We start from the raw sequence: 23,079 nt of genomic DNA, 5'->3' as shown, positions 1-23,079 counted from the left end.
CACCTCCTCTGCAGGAAATTCATGCACATACTTTTTCATCTGCATTTTAAATGTGCGCACCATGTGCTCGGCTTCCCCATTCGATTGTGGATGAAAGGGGGGAGAGCAAACGTGCCGAATACCGAAGCACCGACAAAAATCCTGGAAGGTTTGTGCGAAATAAACTGAGGTCCATTGTCTGACACCAGGGTGACTGGCAGAACTTCCACAGAAAAGATTTTTGCTAGTGCCTGGATTGCAACTTCTGAAGTGGCTGAGGAGCAGTGAACCACGTATGGGAATCAGGAATAAGCATCAATGACAATGAGCCAAAAGCCATTGAGAAACGGGTTTACAAAATCTATGTGAACACGTTCCCATGCCTGGGTTACAGGTGGCCATGAAGAGAACGCTGACCTGGGAGATGCCTGTTGGCTTGCACACTGGGAACAGGCGGCCACCAAGTTCTCATTTTCTCTGTCAATACTGGGCCAGTACACATGCCTGTGAGCCAAGGTTTTAGTATGGGAGACACCCCAGTGCCCCTCATGTAATAATGTGAGGACCTCCCTTCACAAACTTGCAGGAACAATCACGCGAGGAGCTGTATCATCGGTAGCCACAAGGAGAACTCCTTCCAAGACTGAGAGGCGGTTTCGTAGAACAAAATAGTTACGAAGAGGGTCCGAGGCCCAACCTGGAGGTTGGGATGACCACCCCTGCTGCCGTTTCCCTGGCGACTCTAGAACTAGTGATCGGGAAGCCATCAACCGCTTGGCGGGACACCACATCCAAATGAAAACACATAATCTCCTCCTGATCGAACTTAGGATCCGGGCCCACCGGAAGATGGGAAAGAGTGTCGGCATTGGCATGCTGCCCGGTAGGGCGAAAATGAATGTCATAATGGTACTTAGAGAGGAACAAGGCCCAATGCTGCAGTCTGTGGGCCACCCTATCCAGAATCTGAGAGGTGGGACAAAATAATGATATGAATGGCTTATGGTCAGTGATTAACTGAAATTTCATGCCATACAAGAAAGGGTGAAACTTGGTAACAGCGTAGACAATGGCCAAAGCTTCTTTTTCCACCTGGGAGTAATGGGCCTGCACGGGACTAAGAGTTTTAGATGCAAACGCCTGGAGCCATCCGCATTGCAATGGGCCAGGACTGCCTCCACCCCATGCTGCAAAGCATCTATAGCCAGGACTGATGGCTTATTGCGGTCAAAAGTAGCCAAACAAGGTGCTGACGTGAGGAGGCGCTTCAACGAGGTGAACGTTCACTCACATGCAGGTGACCAATCAAAAGGAACACTCTCGTGCAGAAGGCAGTACAGGGGGCGGGCTATGCTGGAAGCCCTGGGAATGAACCAGCAATCTTGCCTCAAAAAGCTTGTAACTCTTTCAGCGAAGTGGTCCACTGAAAGTCAACGATACCTTGGACCAAACTTCCTAGTGGCTGGACACCGTGCTGCGAGATGGTGTAGCCCACATACTCAGTAGACAGTTGGAACAAGTTCGACTTACGCAGCACAGACCAATGGACCTGAATTTGAGAAAGAGGGTTCAAAGGTTGTGCATATAGCACGACGCACAGGATGATAACAGGGGCCGGCAGCCAGAACTCAGTTTATGTGCCGTGTGGGAGTGGCCATAACGGCCGGATTGTACCGCTCGCATGTCGTCCATCCCGGACGTAGTGGACGCGGCCGCGCCGCCCTGAACTACTGCGACGTTGCACCACACTTCCAACTGTTGACCTGCGGTGTGAGAGACTTCATACGATTGAGCAATGGACAGGACTTCCTCAAGGGAAGGGTTTCCAACTGCAGGGCCCGTTGCTGGACCTCCCTATCAGGGGCCAAACGAACAATGACGTCGTGCACCATAATGTGGGCATACGACTCTCGCGACTGCTCCGTGACAAAATGACACTTGCGACTAAGACCGTACAGGGTAGCGGCCCACGCCTGGTAAGACTGATGGGGGTGTTTCTTGCATTGATAGAACTCGACCCTAGCCACCACAACATACGTGCAGTGGCAATAATACGAAGACAGCAATAAACACAATGCGTCAAAAGACAAGGATGAGGGTTCCTGCAACAGCACTAGCTGCTGCAAAACTTGATACAGCGAGGGAGATATCCAAGACAAGAAAAGAGCACGACATACCACCGCATCGGAAACATGAAACGCCTGGAAATGCTGCCGAAGGCGATGTTCATATGCGTCCCAATCCTCCTCAGTCTCATCATACGGGGGAAAGGGAGGAGGGAACGGCACTGGAGCAGACTGCATGGAGAGCAACGCCAGAAGCACTTGTTTCATGGTTGCCATGAGCTCCATCTGCTGCTCAACCAAAACCCGCACTAAATCCTCCATGCTGTGGATAAGCTGTGAAACCGGAACAATGATGCAACACGCGAAAGAACGATCTTACTCGTTGTCAATTGTGTAGTAACACAACTCACGTTTCTGTCGCACTTCACCTAGTGTAGACTGGGAACTGTCTGCTAGGCATGCCCGATGTGAACTGACTGGGCACGGCCCGTGCTGCCTGAGCTGTTGTTGTTCCACCGGCAGAGGGTGCGACCGAATTCTCGCGTGTCCTCTGGTGGATGGGACTTTACTTGCGGCAACTACTGTCCGTGACGCACCGTGCCGATGTGTGCCTCCCACGATCTTTCTGGGGGCTACTGCACGCCCCCCCTCACCCCCCCCCCCCCCCCATGGAGTTCATAACTCCTCTTACACCAGTTCCCAGCCCAGCAGTCCAGCCAGCATTAGTGCAGCAGGTGAAGTGTCACATCCACAATTTGCAGGTGTCACAACCTACTGTACACACTGCCCTGAGAACCTTCCTGCACAAGTCTCTGCTGGACTGCAACTACTAAATGCTGTATGATGACACAATCCAACCAATCTAACAACTGCTCTATTCTGGTTTGGTAACCATCGTACAAGTGGTCAAGCAGTCAAGACTTGACTGCCTCCCAAGAAAAACATCTGTTGTGCTCAATGTCTTGATTACAAGAGAGAGAAGTGACTGTGTTCTGCTCTGCAGATGCCTCCAGCACCGACTCACATGACCTTCCTTCCAAGCACACTATTAGCTAAACTGACAGTGTGAATTCACCAGCAACTTCAGCAGAGGGCTGAAGGTGTCTCTTGTCGGCAGCTTTAACCAGACCTCAGTTCTGAAAGGCAGGCAGTTTAGGTCACATAGGGACAGCCAAAATCACTTGGGAGAAAACCTATAAAGATATGAACTAGGACCTTTGAAATATTATTTGAAACCAATTCACTAAATGTTTCTTGACTGACTGCCACCTTGTACAACATTGTCGAGAATGACATCTTGCTCAGTGATAAAACAACTACAGTTTCCTTACACAGGCTCAGACAGGCAAGGGTTCATCGTGACCCTTTCACTGCATGCCCCATGAATTCTGACACCCGCACAAGAATCAGGACAACCACTCTCCTGTCAACACACCATTTTCACCACCTCTCCATGGAAACTTGCGGCACCAGCTTAAGAAGCAATATCACTTTTATGCAGTACATTTCACAATGGTTTTTACATGTTTTGTACCAAAGTTCTAACTGTCAACCAGCTATTTCACAGACCAGTGACCTGACAGTCATCACCCTCAATGTCCACGACTGTGATCCTAAAGGTATCTATGTCAAACTCATTGATGACCGTGACATCATAGTAATAACATGCTGTGATGTTCATGATGCAGTTATTGCACCGATCGCTGGCCTCTCACCCACGTCTGTCAACTGCTGCCACATATGGACTATGCAGCTATATCATCATGATTGTCAGTAAATGGTATGCTCACCATTACTATGCCAGCATATGCTTCTCTTTGGTTATTTCCTTACACCATGCCATTGACTCCACCTCCACCATGCTCCGAAGCACCACCCCCAGTGGTTCATCCAAAGTCACTGCCTGTGCCTAGCACATCTCACTTTGGCTATCCCCATTGGCCTTGATCTCAACTGGCACAATATCATCTCTACACAAACATCACAAGGTAACAGACACCAAGAAATGGCCCAACTATATCCTGCTTTGCAGCTGGCCATGACATGACTGGTCACACCCATCTGCACATGGTTCCCATGACTGATATGACTGATGACATTTATCAACCATCCAATCATCAGTTCCACCAGTGCTCTGCACTAAGGCAAGGAGCAGGGGAAGGGAAGGGGGGGGGGGGGGGGGTTGGGGGGAAGCTGTGTGGGGACATCATCACTAGAGTTTCCATGGCAGTGTGGAATATCTGTGTGCAGTATGAGCAAGACAGTTTGGTTTTGAGCTTGGTGTAATGTGGTGATGCTGTAGTGCTCTCTGTATCAATAAAGATGTATCACACTATATTGTGTTGGCTACATTAATGGTACATCTCCTTATGCCATTTAGGGAAATCTGCCACAGTCTCATCCTAACCCTAACTGAATGACTTTCCAGTGATATAACTTTTTCTTTGGTACAAAACCTGTGTAAACCATTTTAAAATGTAATGCATAAGAGTGACATTGCTTCTTAACCTGGTGGTGCAAGTTTCCCTGAGGAATTGATGTAGACTTCTGGGTGGCAGGCCATTAAACATCCACAGCATGGCACAAAAATTCCTGTATTCAGTGTTCTTGTAATTCATGATTTCCAAAGTGTTATATCACTAAATTTGACTCATCAATATCTGCTATTGTAGTGGCAAAAAATAGCATAGTTGAATTTAAAATGCAAAATGCAAAGTTGATGCCTGTATCTGAGTTATCAATAAAGCTGTAAGAATACATTTCTTTTTTTTTTTTTTTGGTCACTGGTTTTCTAGATAAAAACAGATTGCAAATGTCTTTAACACATGAAGCTTAATCTGTTGGGAAAATGTTATTTTTTTATATTCCTGTTTGCCTTATATGTGCAATAGTGAAATCTGTTTATAAAAGACATAGATAAGCAATTACAGGCCCACTTCAGTCCTTGTTGAGATTTCACAGAAAGAAGGAGAGAGAGAGAGAGAGAGAGAGAGAGTATGTCTTACAATTCATTACTGGTACCGACTTCATATAGCTTGTACACTGCCTTTCAATTTGGGTTTAGGTTCATGATTGTCTGTACAGAAAGCTGTATACACTTTCACATGCTAAGTGCTGGTAGAACTAAATAACTGAAAATATCCTGTTCCTATGCTCTATTATCTTGATGTAGTCCTTAATTATGAGAAATGTAAGCTATACTTCAGAAATTAATATTATATGGCATTAATGATGTTCCTCTTGCATGGAAGTGTTCATAACAGAAATTAGAGAGACATATTGACTAACTGTATCACATGAATGACCCTAATCTCAGAAATGTGGAAACATACAATGCACTGTCTCAAAAAGTTCAGAACTTAGTGTATTATTATTCCTTTGGTACATAAATGACCTTTCAATGACTTTAAATAATAGAGTAAAAACAGTAATTTGATAATGTTATGGCATAATATGTTGCACCAGTCAAATGCAGCCCCACTTTGAATGCTGTTCTCAAACACTGGATGAGTTGGTTTATGTTCTCAGACAGCTGGAAATCACCCAGACTAGTGTCAAACAATTGGCAGCTGCTGTGAATTGGTGTGTTGTAAGAGCTCCTGTGAGTCATGTACCTGTGATACCGGTACCAGAGATACTTCAAGTACTATCCTCTCCTGTGTATCCTGTCTCCTTCACCGAAAGTACAGGATTTGTCATTACTTTTATACTTGGCTGCAAATGGCATCTCAGTGTTAGATCTGGGTGTCCTGTATGAGGTGGACTCAGGGTGTTGTATCAATCCCCCTAACCAACAAGTTTCAGGTGCTGTCTTTCATTGAAACTGGGGACTCACTTAACTTGTTTTGGGGAAACCTGTTTTATTCCAATGTCAAGAGCAGACAAGCACAAAAGAGCACAGGTCCATTAATCACCGGCAGTTCAAACATACAGTGAGTGATGGTACCCCTTAGGGAAATGGCAGCAAGGAACAGAAAAGGACACCGGCTGCATTCAGTGTTTATGCCTGGTGGTCTCATTCACCATGTTGAAGAGACTATTCCAGCAGCCATTGAGAGAACAGGATGCAATCAACTGCAGGCCATGGTGGACATTGGAACAAATGATGCATGTCATCTGGGCTCTGAAGTCATACTTCAGTCATTCCACCAACTGGCAGAGAAGTTGGGAAGACCAGCCTTATGCATGGAGTTTCAACGAAGCTCACAGTTTGCAGCATTGCCCCCAGAACAGATCGAGGCCCTTTGGTTCTAAGGTGAGTGGAGGACTGAACCAGGGACTTCAAAGGTTTTGTGACAAGCTAGGGTGCAACTTCCTGGACTTGCACCACAGGGCTGAGAACTGTAGGGTTCCCCTAAATGGACCAGGTGTGCACTACATATGAGGTAACTAACTGGGTATGGCGGGCAAACTAGGTCTTTTAAATTAGATGACCCTCCATCCAATCCAGATAATGAAATCTGTAGAAACTGAGAAGTATCAGTATAAGACTGAAAGAAATGTCTCCCATAAGTGAGAGTATTAAAATCCTAATGGTAAACTGCCAAATCATTTGCAATAATGTTCCAGGGATTGAAGTTCTCATGAAAAGCAATGAAACTCACATAATACTAGGTAAAGGAAGTTGGTTGAAACCAGACACTAACTGCTGGTGAGATTGTTGGGTAAAATTTAAATGTATATTAAAAGGATAGGCAAATTGGAAATGGAGGTGGATTATTTGTTGCAGTAGACAAGAAACTCAAATCCATCAAGATAGAAATTGAAGCTACATGAGAGATTTTTTGAGCAAGACTCAGTTTCAATGGGCATAAAATGATAATTGGATCCTTCTATTTCCCAGCAAACTAATCTCTTAATGTAGCCAAAAACTTTAGAGAAACCCTCAGTTCACTTGTATGTAAGTTTCCAAATCATACTGTAATCATGAGTGGAGACTTTAATAATCCAACAGTTAATTGGAAAAATTACAGCTATGTTACTAGTAGGCATGATAAGACATCCTATGGAACATTACTAAATGCCTTCTCTGAAAATTACTTAGAACAGATAGTTATGGACTTCACTCATGTGAATACATATTGGATCTATTGGCAGCAATAGACTGACCTCTTTGAGGATGTTCATGTCAAAACTGGTATCAGTGACCATGACACAGTTGTTGCAACAATGAGTACCAAAACACACAGAACAACTGAAACAAGCAGAAAGAAATATATGTTCAATAAACTAGATAAAAAAAATCATAAGTGTCATATTTCAATGAAGAACTTGAAACTTTCACCACAGGGTAGGAGCATGTAGAAGAACCATGTCTCTTTAAACGAATAGTTGACTATGCACAATAGGAGGATGCCTCCATGATATACAATCAACATAAATATATTTCTATTGAAACAGAGACTACTATGTATAGGTTCACAATGAAGCATAGGTCTACAGACAAAGAGATGCTAAATGAAATGTGTTTGGCTGTCAAGAGAACAATGTGTGCTGCCTTCAGTGACTACTGTAACAGAATATTGTCAAATGATAATTTAGAAAACCAAGAGAAATTTTTGTTATATTAAAGGCTGTTAGTGGCGCCAAAGTTCCAAGTGTATGAGTAATCTGCCAACGAACATAATTTCTCAAGCACCAATATATGTGCAGGACAAAAACGAAAGAAATTCCAGAACATTACATAGTAAGAAAATCTCAGAAAAAATGAAAGTACTAACATTAAGTGACAGTCATGGAAGAGACTGTGCAAATACTGCAAGACAAACTAGGGCCATCATACCAGGTAAAAAGCATAGTAAAACCTGGTGCCCCACTAAAAGAGGTGATAATAAATGCAGAAAATTTGACAAGAAGCTTCAGTACATGTGATACTTTGATTGTAATAGGGGGTTCTAATGACATAGACAAACCTCTCAATCTAATGTTGAAACATGTTGTAGAACCATTGGAACCAGTACCTGCTCTAAGTCACAAAATGAATATCATTATCCATCCTGTACCCAGGAGATATGATGTTCAAAATTTAAATAGTAAAATTAATACTGCAAACCTCCACCTGATATAGGCACTGAATTTAGCAAAACATGCATACAAAAAAGAATTGCTGTGAACTTTGAAATAGGGAGACTAGCCAGAAACCACTTCACAACACATGGTTTACACCTAAACAAATGTGGCAAGAAGATTATCTGCAATTGACTGGCCTTCCTGACAACTATGGGGGAAAATAAGAAACCAAAAGTTAGAAATCATAAACAGATGCTAATAAGCAATTGGATAAAGACAAACAAGATGGGAAATAAAAAGAGTAATAGTGGCCATACTGTGGAAACTACACTAGACAAATGGGTCACAAAGTCACAGAGACAAAACATAAACCCCCTGACCCCTCAAGAAGGTCAGGGACCTGAAAGGATGAATAATGTGATGGTGAACATTATCGAGACATCCCTCCAAAATGTCAATGTGATGCCTCAGCAGTGTGAAGTGCATGTGGATACTTTTCAGGCCCACCTGGAAGATGAGTCAGCTGCCAAGGGTGACCAACAGAACCAGCACAACTGCTCGGAAGTCAACATACCTGGAATACAGCACAATTTAAACTAAAGGTCTGTGACACAGTAAATATGACTTCGAGCAGCCTGAGTAAACCCCACTCAGACCTGAAAATCTATTATCACAATGACCAATCCTTGAGCAACAAAACTGATGATTTAAGCATTTTGCTGACCAGTGAACTCAATGATATCTCAGTAGTATGCCTAGCAGAGCACTGGCTCTGCACTGATGTAGTTAAGTTAATCTCACTACCAAACCTCAAATTGTGTGAACACTACTCCAGATCTAATGATGGACATGGTGGGGTTGCCATCTTCATCAAACAACACGTTGAATATAGCCCACTTCCTACCCTAAAGGAAATAGGAACAGACAAGATCTTTGAATGTGCAGCCATAAAGCTTACAGATCTAAATCTAATTGTAGCTACAATTTACCGTCCCCCCTCCAGTAGCATTAATGATTTTCTGTTACAAATGGACTTGTTTCTATCCAAAATAAGTCAGTGGAAACAGGATGTGATTATATGTGGTGTCTTTAATATAGACTTTCTAACCCACAACAGAAACAGGGACACATTGATTAAAATTGCAAAAACTTATAATCTGCAAGGCCTTGTAAATGAGCCCACTAGAATAACACCCACATTCAAGACAGCTCTAGATCAAATTTTTGCAAATAGAAATAAACTTAACCCAACTCTAGAAGTATACAATGCAGGATTCAGTGACCACCAAGCTGTCATTCTAAAGGTCAATGTTAGCAAAGATGCCTCAAACCCAGTCCCACCTAAAACTTTACGAAGGATTTTCACCCAAGAGAACTTGAACAAGCTAAATGCCCTCATTAGTAAAGAAAAGTGGACAGAGATGTACACAGCCAATTATGTCAACATGAATCTGGACAAAATGATCCACAACTTTGAAGAGGCCTTTCCAAAAAAACCAGTAAGAATAAATAATAATAATAATAATAATAATAATAGAAACAAGAGTTGGATTACACCAGCTATAAAAATCTCTTGCAAACGTAAAAGAATACTCCACATGTTATGTAAACAAAGTAGTGTCTCCCCCCAACTAACAGAATACTATAAAAACTACACATGTATCCTAAGAAGAGTGATAAGACAAGCAAAAAGGATGGCATTGACAAATCCAGCAATAAAGTAAAAGCAATGTGGAATATCATAAAAAGGGAAAAAGGGGAAATGAAAGCTTCACACATGAACATAGAAATAAAACTCAACAATGAATCTATATCTAATCCCGAAGTTGTGGTAAACTCTTTCAACAATTTCTTTATGAGCATAGCTGAAAGATTGGTCAAAAATAATCCTAACACAAATTACCAACCAGCAAACCAAAAATATCACACATATGCAGAGTCAATTTTCATTACCAGAGTCACTGAAAATGATGTTGCAAAAGCCCTCAGAGAGTTAAAAAACTCATATTCACCTGGAATTGATGGTATCCCAGCAGCTGTAATCAAAAATTGTGAACACACAATTGCTGAACCATTAACCAACCTCTGTGACTGTTCTTTCCAGGCACGTATCTTCCCTGAAGCTCTGAAACTTTCTGAAGTAATTCCTGTCTTCAAAAAAGGTGATAATAAAGATATGAATAACTACAGGCCTATCTCAATCTCATCCTTCTTTTCTAAAGTTTTTGAAAAAATTGTGTAAAAAATGATGGACTTCGCTTTCTGGTTGAGATAGCCCCTCTTCTAATTACAATCTATTGTAGGTCTCTTGACCAAAAAATTGTGCCCAGTTCTTGGGAAAAAGTACTAGTCAAACCTGTCTACAAGAAGGGTAGGAGAAGTGATCCACAAAACTACTGTCCAATATCGTTGACAACAATTTTTTGAAGTATCTTAGAACATATTCTGAGCTCAAGCATAATGAGATATCTTGAACAGAATGACCTCCTCAATGCCACCAGTATGGATTCTGAAAACATCAACCTTGTGAAATAGAACTTATTCTTTTCTCATGACATATTGCATGTTTTGGATCAAAGCAGCCAGACAGATGTGGTATTTCTTGATTTCCAGAAAGTATATGACTCAGTACACATATGCTTATTATCAAAAGTATGATCATATGGGGTATCAAGTGGAATTTGTGACTGGACTGAGGACTTTTTGGTAGGGAGATGGAGAGTCAACATCAGATGTAGAAGTAAATTTAGGTGTGCTGCTGGGAACTGTGTTGGGACTCTTGCTGTTCATGCTATATATTAATGACCTTACAGAAAGTGTTAATAGTAACTCAGACTTCTTGCAGATGAAGCAGTTATCTATAATGAAGTACTATCTAAAAGAAGTTACATAAGTATTAAGTCATATCTTGATAAGATTTCATAGTGATGTAAAGATTGACAACTTGCTTTAAATGTTCAGAAATGTAAAATTGTGCACTTCAAAGTATGACAAAACACAGTATCCTATGACGATAATATCAGTGAATCAATGCTGGAATCGGTCAACGCACATAAACACCTGGGTGTAGCCCTTGGTAGGGTTGTGAAATGGAATGATCACACAGGCTCAGTTGTGGGAAATGCTGCTGGTAGGCTTTGGTTTATTGGTAGAATACTGGGGAAGTGCAATCAGTCTAAAAAGAAGAGTGCTTATAAATCACCTATGTGGCCAGTTATAGAATACTGCTCAAGTGTGCGGCACCCATACCAAATAGGGCTAACAGGGGATATTGAACATATACAGTGTAGGGCAGCCCAATTGTTCAAAGAATTGTTTGATCCATGGGAGAGTGTCACAGAGATACTGAAGGAACTGAATTGGAAGACTCTTGAAGATAGACATAAACTATCCTGAGAAAGTCCATTAACGAAATTTCTAGAACCAGCTCTAAATGATGACTCTAGGAATATACAACAATTCGCAGTGTATCGCTCACATAGGGATTGTAAGGATAGGATTAGAATAATTACTGTATACATAGGGGCATTCAAACAATCATTGTTCCCACACTCCATACATGAATGGAAGGGGAAGAAACCCTAATAACTGGCACAATGGGACATACACTTTGCTATGCATCTCATAAGGGTATGGAGAGTATAGATGTAAACATAGACGTAGATATACAAATAGAAGTTAACTAATCAAGGACCAGGTCTCTACCAGACACAGCCTATGCAATATCTAAAAAGATCTACAACTTCAAAATGAACTTGTGCTCTGTAATGGTTCATGATTCACAACCTGCCTTCAGTTTCAATCCTGCCAGTACATCTCTATTACCTTAAAAATGCCAGGAGACTGCCTGTGAAAGGCTATGTTACAAGTTTAAGTGCCTTGTCTTGCACCCCATTTTAATCTGCCAGGAAGGTTCAGGTCTGGAAATGGTCCACAGTGAACAGTTTAAGTCTTAAACATACAAAAACTCCTACTTTTCAGTGTTAAACAAATAGATAGATATGATCTGTTAATACGTATACATTAATAATGTGGAAATAAAAGGACATAGTGCAACAATGATTGATAATTTATTTCTGAGACCAGCTGTGTTTTGTGAAGTAGATGTGAGGCCCATAACAAATGGTTTGTAGGTATGACAGTTGACAATTAAATGAGAATTGTATTGACACAGAACACTTTATTATATTATTGATAAAACACATGTAACCCACCAAAAGCATAGACCTTAAGCAAGTAAGGTGGAAAAAGACTAGTATATTACTTAAAGTGAGGACATTCCACACTTTTTATATGAATGTTCAACCATTGTGTTGCCATGCAGCTCCCCCTCCCACAGAGTGGAGCTTCCAAGATAAATGGATATTTGTGCTGGATGATTCTCCCAGCCCTGGTGCACACTGGGTGTAGTGATGGAGAAACGGAGTGAGTGTCCTGGGAGTGTTCTTCCTGTCATGGCACAGCATTGTCAGAAGCTGCATCTGCTGGCATAGGTAGGAGAGAATGGCTCCATCTGGCAATGGTGTAGGTAGGGTGGCTGCAGCATGTTCCAATGTAGGTGCTGTATGACAGTGGATGGGATGGTCCACAACATTGTCCACTTGGAACAGCTAGGCTAGCTTTACATGCCCAGCAGAAATTATGGTTGGTTTATCATTAATTAAGGCCATTATAATGTGGCTAATATGGTTCAAAACCAGGTAGCAACCCATATGAGGTGCTTGTAAAGGGGGCCAGATGAAATCTGTGTGTTGTATCACATGAGTGCACATAGATAGATCTTCGTGCGTAAAAATGGGAGGGTCTTTGTGAGGTGACTCTAAGGATGGACAGAAATTGGAAATCTAGTTTCTGAAAAGCTGGATTATGAAGGGTGCATCTCAAGAAGGGTAGCCTCATTTCCAACTGAAAAAATTCTGACAGAAGCCTGACAGTCTCACCATTTGCAAATTCTGCCACTGATGCACCACAGTGCAGTTTGAATGCATCATGTAAACAAAATAATGCAAGGGGCATGGGAGTCACCCAAGACGAGTTGTAACATAGTAGGGCTAACTTGAAGTTCTGGTGCCAATGTTCCACAATGCCATTGCTGGTCAGCTGGTACAGTGATGTATAAAACCACATTTTTTCTGTAAGTTTGCAAAACAAGGTTGACTCAGATTGTCAGCCCTGCTCTGTTGTCACACCTATAGGGCAACCAAATGATGCTATCCATGCATTTAGAAATGTTTGTGAAACAGTTTCTGCCAAGTAGTGGAATAAGGTACCCTCTGCCATGCATGTTATGGTGATCCATGGAGTATGTATATACACTGAAGCACCAAAGAAAGTGACACAGGCATGCATATTCAAATACAGAGATATGTAAACAGGCAGAATATGGTGCTGCAATCAGCAACAAATATATAAGACAAGTATCTGGCACAGTTGTTAGATCAGTTGCTGCTGCTACAATGGCAGGTCATCAAAATTTAAGTTTGCTGCTGCTGCAATGGCAGGTTACCAAGATTTAAGTGAGTTTGAACATGGTGTTATAGTAGGCATACGAGTGATGGGACATGGCATATCTGAGGTAGTGGTGAAGTGGGGATTTTCCCATACAACCTTTTCACAAGTGTACCGTGAATATTAGGAATCCCGTAAAACATCAAATCCCCGACATAGCTGTGGCTGGAAAAAGATCCTGCAAGAACAGGTCCAACGATGACTGAAGAGAATCTTTCATTGTGACAGAAGTGCAGCCCTTCCACAAATTGCTGCAGATTTCAATGCTGTGCCATCAACAAGTTTCAGCATGTGCACCATTTAAAGAACATAATTTGTATGGGATTTCGGAGCCAAAAGTCCACTTGTATACTCCTTATGACTGCATGACACAAAGCTTTATGCCTCACCTGGGGGGGGGGGGGGGGGGGGTGCTCACAGGCTATTTCAATGCAACCAGCTGTCCCGGCATAGTAGTGATGTGGTGGGCAATGTTGCCATATTCCAGGCAGTAACACAGACAGCTGTCTTGTTTTATCCAAGGTTGCTGCAGGAGTGATATCATTCTGTAGCTTACCTATGTGAAACTGGGCTGTCTCAGTTGCAGTGATGCAGTCTTTAGTGTGTGTGCAACGCATTATTGTCTGGAATAGTGCAAGTTTTCTCTTCTTCCATGGCTGCTACTTTCCCAGTAAGTTATTAATGGTGTTCAATATGGTAAGACTATTTAATAATGGTGATTTCATGCCAACAGAGGCACAAACAGGAGAAGTATGTGCTCATTTGTGCATGTCATGTGAATATGCAGAATGTCCAAAAATAGTCTCATCATTCAGTCTGAGTTGTACTGTTTGTGTGGACACTCCAATGAGGAAATGAAATAGAAAGTCTGCACCAAGGAGAGGCTTGGCAACATCCAAATCAGGAAGATCCACCAGAACTTTTTTATGAAACCCAAATACACTGCCTCATTGCAGGTCTTTGAACATTGCTGGTAGGACACTAATATCAAATCCTACATTGATTAAATACTTTTGGGGCACTGCAGGTGTTCTGAAGATAAAGTGGTGTGATATAGGAAAGATGTGAACAGCACAGCATCTGTCAGCTGTGTCAATGGCAATAACAGGGATGAGATCCTCTTTTTAAAGATGCAGGATTCACTGCACACATCAGGTCATATGACGAACAACTCTTTGCAGTCATGTGTCAGCATTTTACTTCAAAACAGTCAATCATAACTTTTTTATTGCTGTCTGCCTTTGAGTAATTACACAGAGGGGTGCATTTTTGAGCTAGCTGACCAAGACAGAAGTGATACCAACACTCTATGAGGTGCTGGGCGACAACACAGTGATCGCTGTATTGCTTGGCATGCAGATTGTGTTGAGAGGTGCAGGAGTTTGTCGGAGTTGTTGTGTGAGTCCACTGAGGTCATGTTGTAATGATCTGCCTAGTTCTATAAGTGGAAGCTGCCCTCCTCTACCAGCATCTTCTGTAACTACAATTGCAGTGCCATGTCAAGTTCTTGGGGCCCTGATTGCTTTATTACACAGCAACAGGTTGTGCATTTGATCAACTACAAGTAACTGTAAGCCTACATTAAATCAAATTTTGAGGAGTTGCTTCCAACCACAGCACTCTTAGCTGCTAAAGGTAACTGGTAAATTCACATTTGCTTTAAGCTAATATGCAACACTTCAGCTTCAAAAATCGGACCCCAGAGATGACACCAGGTTACGGGTGATTTTTCACTGATAACTTCAGTCTTTAAAACTTGTTGTACAAGAAGGTCTGTCAGTTTACACAACCATCAAAGCACATCATCCTTAAGGTGTGTATATTTGTTCACTTTCAGCATGTTGTGCATGACATCACACAATAATAACAACGTATGACTGTCTAGTACTCTGATCGTCACAACGAATTGCACGATGTTATCCAAAACAGTTTAGTCTTCTAAAGAAAGTTCTAGGAGCTGTAAAAATAGATTGGGTTGTTGAGGCATGGCAGGGTGATGAATTTTACATGCAGAATGTAAAAAACAATGCAGCTTGTTAGCGGACTGTTTGCAGGCTCCATATCGTCCAAAGTGCCTGTCACTTGCCTGAAATTCAGCATCAGCAGTGGAACTGTAGTGTTATCTCTGATGCATGCAATAGCTCTTCTCAAGCAGTGGTATCCACAGTCACCATTAAGGGAATATCACTTTTAATGTTTTTATCATCTGTCGTTGTGTATACGATAATCCATAATTAAATAAGAACTGTGTTAATACAAAATGCTATATTATATTATTGATAACAGACATGTAACACATCAAAAGCATACACATTAAGCAAACAGGTTACACAAAGACAAGGTGGGAACTGGAAAGAACTCCAAAGTAAATAAATCAACCATTCCACAATTTTTGTCTTAATGACTGACTGTTTGCATCGCCACAGGTTTATATGACTGCTATGGTCAGATGGCAGCAAAAAAGCACAGCAATAAATGCAAAGGCTGAATGTAGAAATGCTAGAAATCAGTGAGTTAAAATAGAAAGAATATAAGAATTTCCATTCAAATGAGTACAAGGTAATATAAACACTGACAGAAAACAGTATAATGGGAGAGAGATTCTTTATAAGTGGGTTCAAATGGCTCTGAGCACTATGGGACTTAACATCTGTGGTCATCAGTCCCCTAGAACTTAGAACTACTTAAACCTAACTAACCTAAGGACATCACACACATCCATGCCCGAGGCAGGATTCGAACCTGTGACTGTAGCAGTTGCGCGGTTCCAGACTGAGTGCCAGAACCGCTAGACCACCGCGGCCGGCTTTATAAGTGGGAGGACGGGGCGAAAAATGAGTTACTTTAAGCAATCCAGTGATAGAATTACTCTAATTTGAATTGCCAGAATCTCAGTGTCAACAGAAATCTTTCAGTTATATGTGCAAGTGTCACATGAAGAGAGAGAGGGAATTCATGAGAACTGAATGAGTAACTCATTATGTAAAGGAAGATGAAAATCTAATAATATTGGGGAACAGATTTTTAGGGAAAGGGATAAAAGATGGAGTTATGATAGAATCTGGGCTCAGTAATAGATGTGAGAGAGGAGAAAGATATTGTTCAAGAATCAAAAGAGAAGGATGTATACTAGTAAAATGTGTGGTGGTACAGGAAGATGCCAGGTGGATACATCATGATTAGACAGAGATTCCAATATCAGATATTGTACTGCAAGGTGTACTCAGGACCAGATATAGACAGATCACAATTTAATGATGATGAAGAGTAGAATGAAGAAGAGAATTGTCAATAAAAATCTATGTGTAAGGTGGTGGAATGTTGAAGTACTGAAATCACGGAATTTGGACAAATAAATATGCATGAGGAAGGTAATTAAAAAACAAAAAAACTTGAGTGACAGTGGAAATACTGCAGTTGATCAATGAAAGAGGGAAGCAGAAAAATGTCCCAGAAAAGAAGGAATACTGCAGTATAAAGCATATGGAAATGAAATCAATACAAATAGATGTACAGTGGAGCTAAATTAAAATAGCTACAGAAAAATGTATGGTGAAATTGAAATGGAAAGGGTCATTGGAAGAAGTCATTCAGCATACAGAAAAGGCAAAAATAGTTTTCAGGGAAATAAAAAAAAAATAGGTGTCAACATTAAAACTGCAAAATAAATGCCACTGTTAAGTGCAGAGTAGAGGATGGATAGGTGGAAAGAGTACATTGAGAACTTCTATGAGGAGGGGGGTGGGGGGGGGGGGGGGGGGAGAGAAGTGTCTGCTGATGTAACAGAACAAGAAATGGATATCAGTTTTGGAGACACACATGAAAGAAGGGATTTACTATATTTGTGTATGGTCTGGATCATTTAATTTTTATCCCAAGTAAGTATATGTGTTTTTTGTTTAAATGTGTATTTTATTTATTGTTATAATTGATTCCTAAATAATAATAAAATAATTCATGATGAAAGTGCTCAGATTAAAGAGGGCATAAGACACGTATACAGCTGCTCTCACTTCTTATTCAACCTGCATATTAAAGAATGTGTAATGGAGCAGGATTAAAATTCAGGATGAAGGTATATCAATGATAAAATTTGCAGGTGCTAGTTTTTTTCTTAGTGAAAGAGAAGAAGAATTACAGAATGGAGTGAACACTATAAGGAGTATGGAATATAGACTCAGGGTAAATCTAAAACAATGGCAAAATAACAAGTTTAGCAATAAACTCAACATCTGAATTGGGAAGAATATGCTAGATGAAGTGAAGGAATTCTGATATCTTGGAAACAAAATAATGACTGATGTATGATACAATGAAGATATAAATAGAAAACTAGCACTGGCTCAGAAGACATTCCTCACTAAAGGGAAGGCTGCTAAATCAGAAATTTAATTATTTCCTAAAAAATATTCTTACAACATTATGAAACCAAATGTCATTTGCAGAAGATAAAGGAAAACTGTAATAGAAGTGAGGAAAAAGGAATCAAAGTATCTTGTTCTGGGAAGAGAGAACTTTATTTAATACAGAGGACTAGTGTTAGTCAAAAATATGCTTCAAATGGTAGTGCAAAATTCTTCATGTTGTTATCAAAAAAGCAAAACTATGTACTACACACAAAAATTTTGAAGACTAAAGCAAAAACAATTTATATCATTATTGGGCTTTGGAAATGAAACGAAATTCATTAGATCCACAATCCAGAAGACCAAGATGGATAAGTTAAGGAAGAGGAGGTGAGGAAGAAAGCCAGACTCAAGAACTCTGAGAAGTGAAAGAAAATGTCCTATAGAATGAATGGACAAGATCAAGTATGTTGTCACTGCCAGAGGAAGCACAATGCATAATATTCTCTGTGACAAGGTTTTAAATGGACAGGCAGAAATGGATGAGGCTCATTAGCAGTATCCGGGAAACTGGAACTGTACAATGACAATGATGATTGGATATGAAATGTATAAACTCAATAAGACAAATGATGATATTCTTCAAGATGTGAGAAAAAAACTAGACACATGATAATAAATTGAAATCAAGAACCTCAGTCCAAAGTAATTTACACTTAAAAGTGCTTCTCAATCTGTTGACTTAAAAACTATGGGGTCAGCTTATTTTGAGTACTTACTGTTTCATCTTCTGGGGAAATGCTCCCCAAGTAAAGGAAGCATTCATTCAGAAAAAGAAAGCAGCATTACCTAGTCAGCTTTAGTTGAATTTGAATTTACGACCTCAATGCAAAGCCCTGAAATAATGTTCATCTAGACACTGGCTTCTTGATGTGGGTTCAGAGTGGAATTGTGTGCAGAGGTATTAAGGAAGCTTCCATTTGAAATAAAGCAAGAAAGTGATGATGTTTGTAAATTCAAAAGAAAATTAAGAATGTACACTATTAGTCACCCCTACATATTATCTAGTTATCTATATTCTGTATTGAATGTTCTCATTAGTTGCATTCACTATTTTTATGACAGACAGTTGGTTACTGTTACAATATTATGGAAAGGAAAATTACTTCTCACCATACAGCAGAGATGCAGAGTAGAAGATGAGCACAACAAAAAGACTATCACAAATAAGCTTTCGGCCAGTGAGGCCTTCGTCAAAAATAGATGACTGACACACACACACACGCGCACACTTATTTCATTCACAGTTGTCACCTATTTACAGTAATTATAATAAGTCTTTGTAAAGGTATATTTTAATCAGAAGAATTCTCCAACTGTGATGTTAGCAAATTACTACAGCTATTAAATTTTGAGGACCACAGAATGAGAGAGTAGTGTATGTAAATAAAAAATAGAGATATGATATTTGACTGTGGGATTTTATGAGCAGTTACAAGTACAATAATTAGGGAATATAGCTTATAATTCATGCATTTGCTGTCCATTTTCTATCCACATATTTTATTACAAATTATTGAGTTCCTGCATCTTTTGTATCCTTAAGAGCCACTAGAAATAAATTTACATGGAGCAAAAGATAGTTCTATTGTATCACATCATTAGCCACCTGAGATCCAAATCCAATACACACACACACACACACACACACACACACACACACACACACACACACACACAAAACACAGAGAGAGAAGAGAGAGAGTGAGTGAGAGAGAGAGAGAGAGAGAGAGAGAGAGAGAGAGACAGAGAGACAGAGAGAGAGAGAGAGAGACATACATACAGACTTTATTCACCTACTTAAGTATTTTCTAAAGTTACATGATATGATTAGAATAGCATTATGTCAATAAAAATGACAACGCAAGAAATCTTGTGCAAAGACAGATATGTCTTACCAAGCAAATAAACAAAAAGTAATACCTTTCATAATCTGAGGGAAATTGAAATGTAACATGTATTTTAACTTGAAATGGACAGAACATTTCATTAACAGTATATGTGTTGTATTAGTTCAAAATAATTGTAAAAGTTTACCTGTATAATAAATATCTGTTTTATGGTTAATATGAATCAGTTATACAAAATTATATGAAAAACTCAGGAACAAAGTTCATACATATTTTCATTGTGGCAAATTAGATCAATCTTTTGTGAAAAATGAGAAAAATAAAATCCTTACTAGTACCAATAAGAGTTTCTTGCATATTCCAACAGGGGTTGTATTGAAGTAAATGTAAATGAAATATTTTGTTGGTTATCATTTACTTATTTGTCCAGCTGTGTGCTAATTATATTGCATGGGTGCAGAATCAGTCTACATACAAGATTGATATTATCCCATACAAACTGAACATAATATGTATATGTATAAAACAATCACTATATACATACGTGATTCTCCATCTGACTCACTGTTGTTCGAGCCTGTCATCAGCTCTGACTAATGCAAGCTGATAAGAATGTTTCACAGCTGTGAAGACAGATTGCTGATAACAGGTTCTTATCAGTTTAGGAACCAATACTGTATATGAGATTTGTGCAGCATTTATCTACAGCAAAGAAAAATGTTCTGAATAACAAGAAAACTGGGTAAAATTACATTTCCATGAAGCATATTCATTAGGTTTCACTGAGAGGAACATCCATGACATGGGAAGAATGCAAAGCTGAAGTCGTGAAATACTGCAGTCCAGAATTATTGATATAAATTATAGCATAATGAGAAACTTTGTAACAAATTCATTGTTAAGACACATACTGATTTTCTACCTCCCACTCAGACTTATCAGAACATTTTCATACATAAACTAATCTGTAATATAAAAATGTGACAATCTTCTTTTCTTCCATGGTAGTACACTCTATATTATGTATAAAAGACAAGATTGTTACATTACTAGAAGACAATCTGCAGTCATGATTCTCAAATAAGTATTATGCTTTACTGGTTATTTAGGTGTTAATACACTTACAATATAAAAATATTCTGTCTTCATTGATCTGAACTCCCTTCCTTACTATTGTTTACTGCAACTGAACTTCTTTCCTTCTGTGTAATGAATTAAATGCACTGAATAAAATGAATCAAGTGCTGGGGATGATATCAGCGGTGATGCAATGATATTGGTTGTATTATGATAGTACAAACCATTCTGATATGCTAAACCTATAGCAATGAGTATGTAGCAGCCAATTGCAAATTTGTGCCAGACTAGGACTTGGACTGGTTGAAATAAGAAAGAAATCTGGGCTTGAGACCAAGTCTGGCACAATTTGTCACAACACAGTCTTCCTTTCTGTTTATTCCAGGTGGTAATGATTAAACTGATAGTGTTCTGATTGCTGCAGTATATACATCACAGGATGTTCAAATATCATCAGTATGTTCATTAATCTGTGTACATGTGGAGTATGCTGAAAAACTAATTCTCCCACTTTCCGCCAACAGGTGAAAATATGAAGCCGTAAGCAGTCACAATACGGTGTGGGTGCAGGAAAAGAGGAATAACCATCATTATGCTGTAAGCAGTCAGAATGTGGTGTGGAGCTGAAAATGGGGAGTATTGACCAAATACCTGATGATGGTGATTCTAGCACATTTATTGGAATCTGATTACAAGTTACACAATGTGTCCAGTATGATCTCTTGAGTCAGCTACATACTGCATCCATATGAGACCATGATTGACAGCTGCTTGCAGCATATGCAGTGTAATTAGAGTGATATAGCACTGTATGCTATCCTTCAGATCAGTAAGAGTCTAGATACAGTCCTGATAGACACCACCTTTCTGACATCCCCACAACCACAAGACACATCAGTTTATGTGGGGGGGGGGGGGGGGGGGGGGGGAATCTGAAAGGCCATATATGTTGAACTTGCTTAAAGATGGTGTGCATCTTACTGAACATTTTTTTAAGCAAATCTTGCACCTGGCAAGTAACATGTGCTGCCACCCCATCTTGCAAGAAAATAGTTATGTGGACACAGTTGTATTCTTGCAGAGCTGGAATCACATTTGTATAAGGAGGTCCTCATAAGATGCACATGTCAGTGTACACCTAACAGGCCCATGAAGTGTCACCTACTTAAAGAAATGTGCATTGAGAATGCAGGTGCTCATGAAACAACACCATGTAGTCACATAAGCTGGGTGCAGCAGATGTTCCTGCACAACATGTGGTGGAGTAGAATCTGATGTACAACAATTGTGTGTATTCACAGCACCATGCAGAGTAAAACACGCCTTTTCTATCCAAAGTATATTCCCCAGCTACATGCCATCTCTTTCCATGCATGCCCAAACATGAAAGCAAAGTCATGGTGTTGTAGCCTGTCTTGGGGCTTCATTTGGTGCACATCCTGAATCTTGTAGGGCTACCAGAGTAAAATGCACTACAAAATCTTACGAAATGTTGACCAGGGCAGAGATAATTCTCATGACACAGCTCGAGCACTGGATTGCAGAATTTGTATGTTCAGCTATACCTACAGCAACTTCAGCATAAACTGCCATGTGTAATCTCCCCACACCTTCCTTCTTCCATCTATCATCCACATTAAATAATGCTTAGTCTAAGTAATTAATAAGCAAAGTCTTTTATGAAGATTTGAGAGGAGCAAAGATTACAATAAACTTTCAAGTTTACTTAGCTTGTTGTGTTGAGATGGCTCCAGTTCTTATTGTCTAGGGGTCCAATTCTTGAAGCTGAAAATCTCACATTAGGTCCTCACAGTTGGTTTGAACTAAATAAATCTGAAGACTGTTGTTGCAGCATTTTTTTTTTTACATAAATATACTTTCTCACATTTAATTATATCACACAATAATTTGGTTTTTCACATTAACAAAGCTGAAATTACATTGTTCAACATGTTATACAAAGATACATCTGATCAAATCAGAAGAAAGCTTATGACTTTCACACTCTGCAGAAATAACAATATTCCAAATGGTTCACAATTTTTCTTGACAAATGAATTCTTACTATTTTATGTTACATCATTAATTTTGATTAGTATTTCATATATGAGTCCAGAAATAAGCATAGTAAACAGTACAGGATTGCGCATTCAATAATAGAAATTTTAAGTGTGCCAATAATTC

At 39.8% G+C, this 23,079-nt stretch overlaps 1 protein-coding gene across 3 annotated transcripts in view; it reads right to left on the bottom strand.

The window, feature by feature from the left end:
* LOC124711857 overlaps positions 1-20,406 on the bottom strand; it is a 73,098-nt gene extending 52,692 nt beyond the window's left edge. The window contains exon 1 of one of the 3 annotated variants that reach the window (XM_047242087.1): positions 20,363-20,406. In XM_047242087.1, the coding sequence (XP_047098043.1) occupies positions 20,363-20,402 (40 nt within the window). In that variant the 5' untranslated portion in view covers positions 20,403-20,406. Of the gene's footprint in view, positions 1-20,150; positions 20,306-20,362 lie in introns of those variants that run through there. The other 2 variants (XM_047242086.1, XM_047242085.1) reach the window with 2 other exon arrangements.
* Positions 20,407-23,079: the final 2,673 nt, after the last annotated feature.

This window comes from Schistocerca piceifrons, chromosome 8 (genome assembly GCF_021461385.2).
Source record: "Schistocerca piceifrons isolate TAMUIC-IGC-003096 chromosome 8, iqSchPice1.1, whole genome shotgun sequence".
Classification (NCBI taxonomy): Eukaryota; Metazoa; Arthropoda; class Insecta; order Orthoptera; family Acrididae; genus Schistocerca; species Schistocerca piceifrons.
Note: the sequence above shows the minus strand (reverse complement) of the source record. Positions and strands in the feature narration are given on the sequence as shown.